This window comes from Triticum dicoccoides, chromosome 3A, assembly GCF_002162155.2.
Source record: "Triticum dicoccoides isolate Atlit2015 ecotype Zavitan chromosome 3A, WEW_v2.0, whole genome shotgun sequence".
NCBI classification, from domain to species: domain Eukaryota; kingdom Viridiplantae; phylum Streptophyta; class Magnoliopsida; order Poales; family Poaceae; genus Triticum; species Triticum dicoccoides.
Window position 1 is genome coordinate 434,872,764 of NC_041384.1, and position 2,385 is coordinate 434,875,148.

The following is a 2,385-nucleotide window of genomic DNA, read 5'->3' on the forward strand; positions in this document are numbered from 1 at the left end:
CGCACTTGTTGGTACTTGTTGGTCCTGTTTCAATAGCCGGACATCTAGTAGTTGTCAGCACTCAGCAGGTAGCTGTTTTTTCTTTTGTTCGTACAGCAAGTTGATTTGAAACACATAGAACGTGGTGATGTCATAGTTGACAGGAAAAACGTCAGCCAACGAGGAGCGATGGCACGCATGTCTTTGGACCCATTCATATCCGAGCATCAAACATACAACGCTGTGTCTGACACAAAAACTAACTCAAAATATTCATCATAGAACTCCAAGACTCAAATTGCTCAACTAGAGACAGGCACGAGCGATGCCACCAATTCTGCATGAGAATTCTGCATCGGGCATGTACATACATCTGCAAACTAAGCTAGGACGAACTGAAAACCACAACTACACCGCGCGTACGATCGATCCTGAAGACCTGAACTAGCAAGCTACTACAACGAACACCTTTAGCTTGGTTCTCTCTTTCACGCCTCGCCGAAGACGGCCTCCCAGACGTCCTCGAAGGCGGCGATGATTGCCGGGTGGTGCTCCGGCGAGTTGAGCGAGAGGTACGACTCCAGGAGCTCCTCCATCTTCCCCACGCTGGCGATACGACGCTCCACGACCATCTCCACCATCGAGCTCCGGAAGTCTGCGTATGGATTGCTCGATCGCTTCACCACCGCCATGCCCACGCCAATGGCCCCGGTTTCTTCCACGAGCATCTTCTTGATCGCATTCGCATCCTCCTCTCTTTTGCTGTTCTTGCACTGGCGGTGCTTCGTCGCCAAGTTAACCCGCGGTTGCAAGGCATCGGGTGGGTCCCTGGCACTTGGCAACGCGCGCCGGGGCGCTCTGCGGGGCGCGTTCCGGTGGCTCTTCCTGGAGGCATTGGCACTGTTGGTGTGGTAAAACTCGGAGGTCGAGTCGGAGGAGAAGCTGAGGGACGAGAAGAGGGTCGTCGTCTCAGCATCCTCGCCGCTTTCGTCGTCGGTCGCGGTGGACGAAGAGCAGCTGTAAGGCACGGAGTTCATCCGCGGCCGCCGCAGACGCCGACAAGAGGAGTTTGAGCGATGCCGCCTTGACACCGACCTAGAGCGTGCACCCGTGCTCTTCTTTGCATCGTTCGTCTGCACCGATGGCGGCAGGAGAGGAACAATGGAGTGAACAGGACGGCGACCGGAGACCCTACCTGGGTAGTCGACGGAGGCGTGGACGACCGACGCGCTGCGATGACGGTGGCGGCTGCCTTCCACAAGGTTGGGCCTCTGATAGGTGCAGTGGGTGCACAAGTCAGGGGAATGTCGTGGCTCTTGGTGGGGGTTGGTGTCGGCCTTATCGAGGCTAACGAAGGCCGTGGCCGGGGTGGTTGTGGTCTTGGTGGCGTTGGTGATGCAAGAAGAACGCACGAGGAGCTGTGCGAGTTTCTGCTTCAGGCGGACTCCGGCGCCAACGCCGGTGCGGCACTGGGGGCTTTCGTCCATGAATGGTGTGCGCAGTGTGTGTATGGTTGATCTCGGGAGATAGAAATAAAGCAAGGAGGAGAAGAGAGAGGGGTGTCTGGTTTCGGACACTGGTTTTTGGTTTATAGTCTCAGGCTCTCAGCCGTGGCTTTGAGTGTGAGGCTTCAAGTGAGAGGGGTTAAGAACCTGAGGAAGCAAGTGGGCAGAATCTGGCGACATTAGTCATGTGTAAGGTGTACGGGACTGTGGGCACGGGCTCAACATTTGGTTGGCCGCCGACGGATGTAAACGTAAGCAAGTTTGTCACGTTCTCCATTCTAGTCGTATGACTAATTTCTTTTTTTAGGTATATATATGCACAGGCGGTGCTGCACGCATGTTTACTTTAGCGCATGCACTTGAAAAGTACAAACACTTACCTCAACCGTGTAATACGATGCACCCGCTGTCTAGATGTTAACTGCGGTAACGTGACATTCCAAGTTTGTTTGAACCATTAGCTCTACCGCAAAGTTATTTTGCGCTCTAGCGGTATCTACCAGTACATCCGGCACCACACACTTGTTTAAAAATTCGAACTAATCCATACCCCACTATCATGTATATTTATATTGTCTAGCACATATGTTCGTGCGTTGCAACGGGAAAAATAATAATATACATTTAAAGTTAATGAGAATTATATGTGCAAACAAAACCTTATGTGCACGAAAAAGGAACATTTAGCTTCTCAATTTCGCCAGGTGTAAGCTATTTTTTCATTCATTGATCGAAGGAATTTAAGAGTTTTGTTACGTCACCGTACGCCAGAGAAGGCTCGTGAATTATTCAATCTATTTTTTTTTCAATCAAGGAGATTTTAAGGTATGCAGTTTTTTAATATTGTAGGAAACATGAACCATTCTTTAAATCCTGAATAGTTTTTATGAAAATTATGTCC

General features: G+C 50.6%; 1 protein-coding gene across 1 annotated transcript; it reads right to left on the reverse strand.

The window, feature by feature from the left end:
* Positions 1-251: 251 nt before the first annotated feature.
* LOC119271593 (transcription repressor OFP8-like) lies at positions 252-1,537 on the reverse strand. The gene has a single exon (XM_037553354.1). The coding sequence runs from the start codon at positions 1,464-1,466 to the stop codon at positions 468-470; it is 999 nt and encodes a 332-aa protein (XP_037409251.1). The 5' UTR covers positions 1,467-1,537; the 3' UTR covers positions 252-467.
* Between the last annotated feature and the right edge of the window lie 848 nt (positions 1,538-2,385).

Bases quoted from the DNA above. Each gene is read 5' to 3' on its own strand.
- LOC119271593 (XM_037553354.1), bottom strand. From the start codon at position 1,466: ATGGACGAAAGCCCCCAGTGCCGCACCGGCGTTGGCGCCGGAGTCCGC.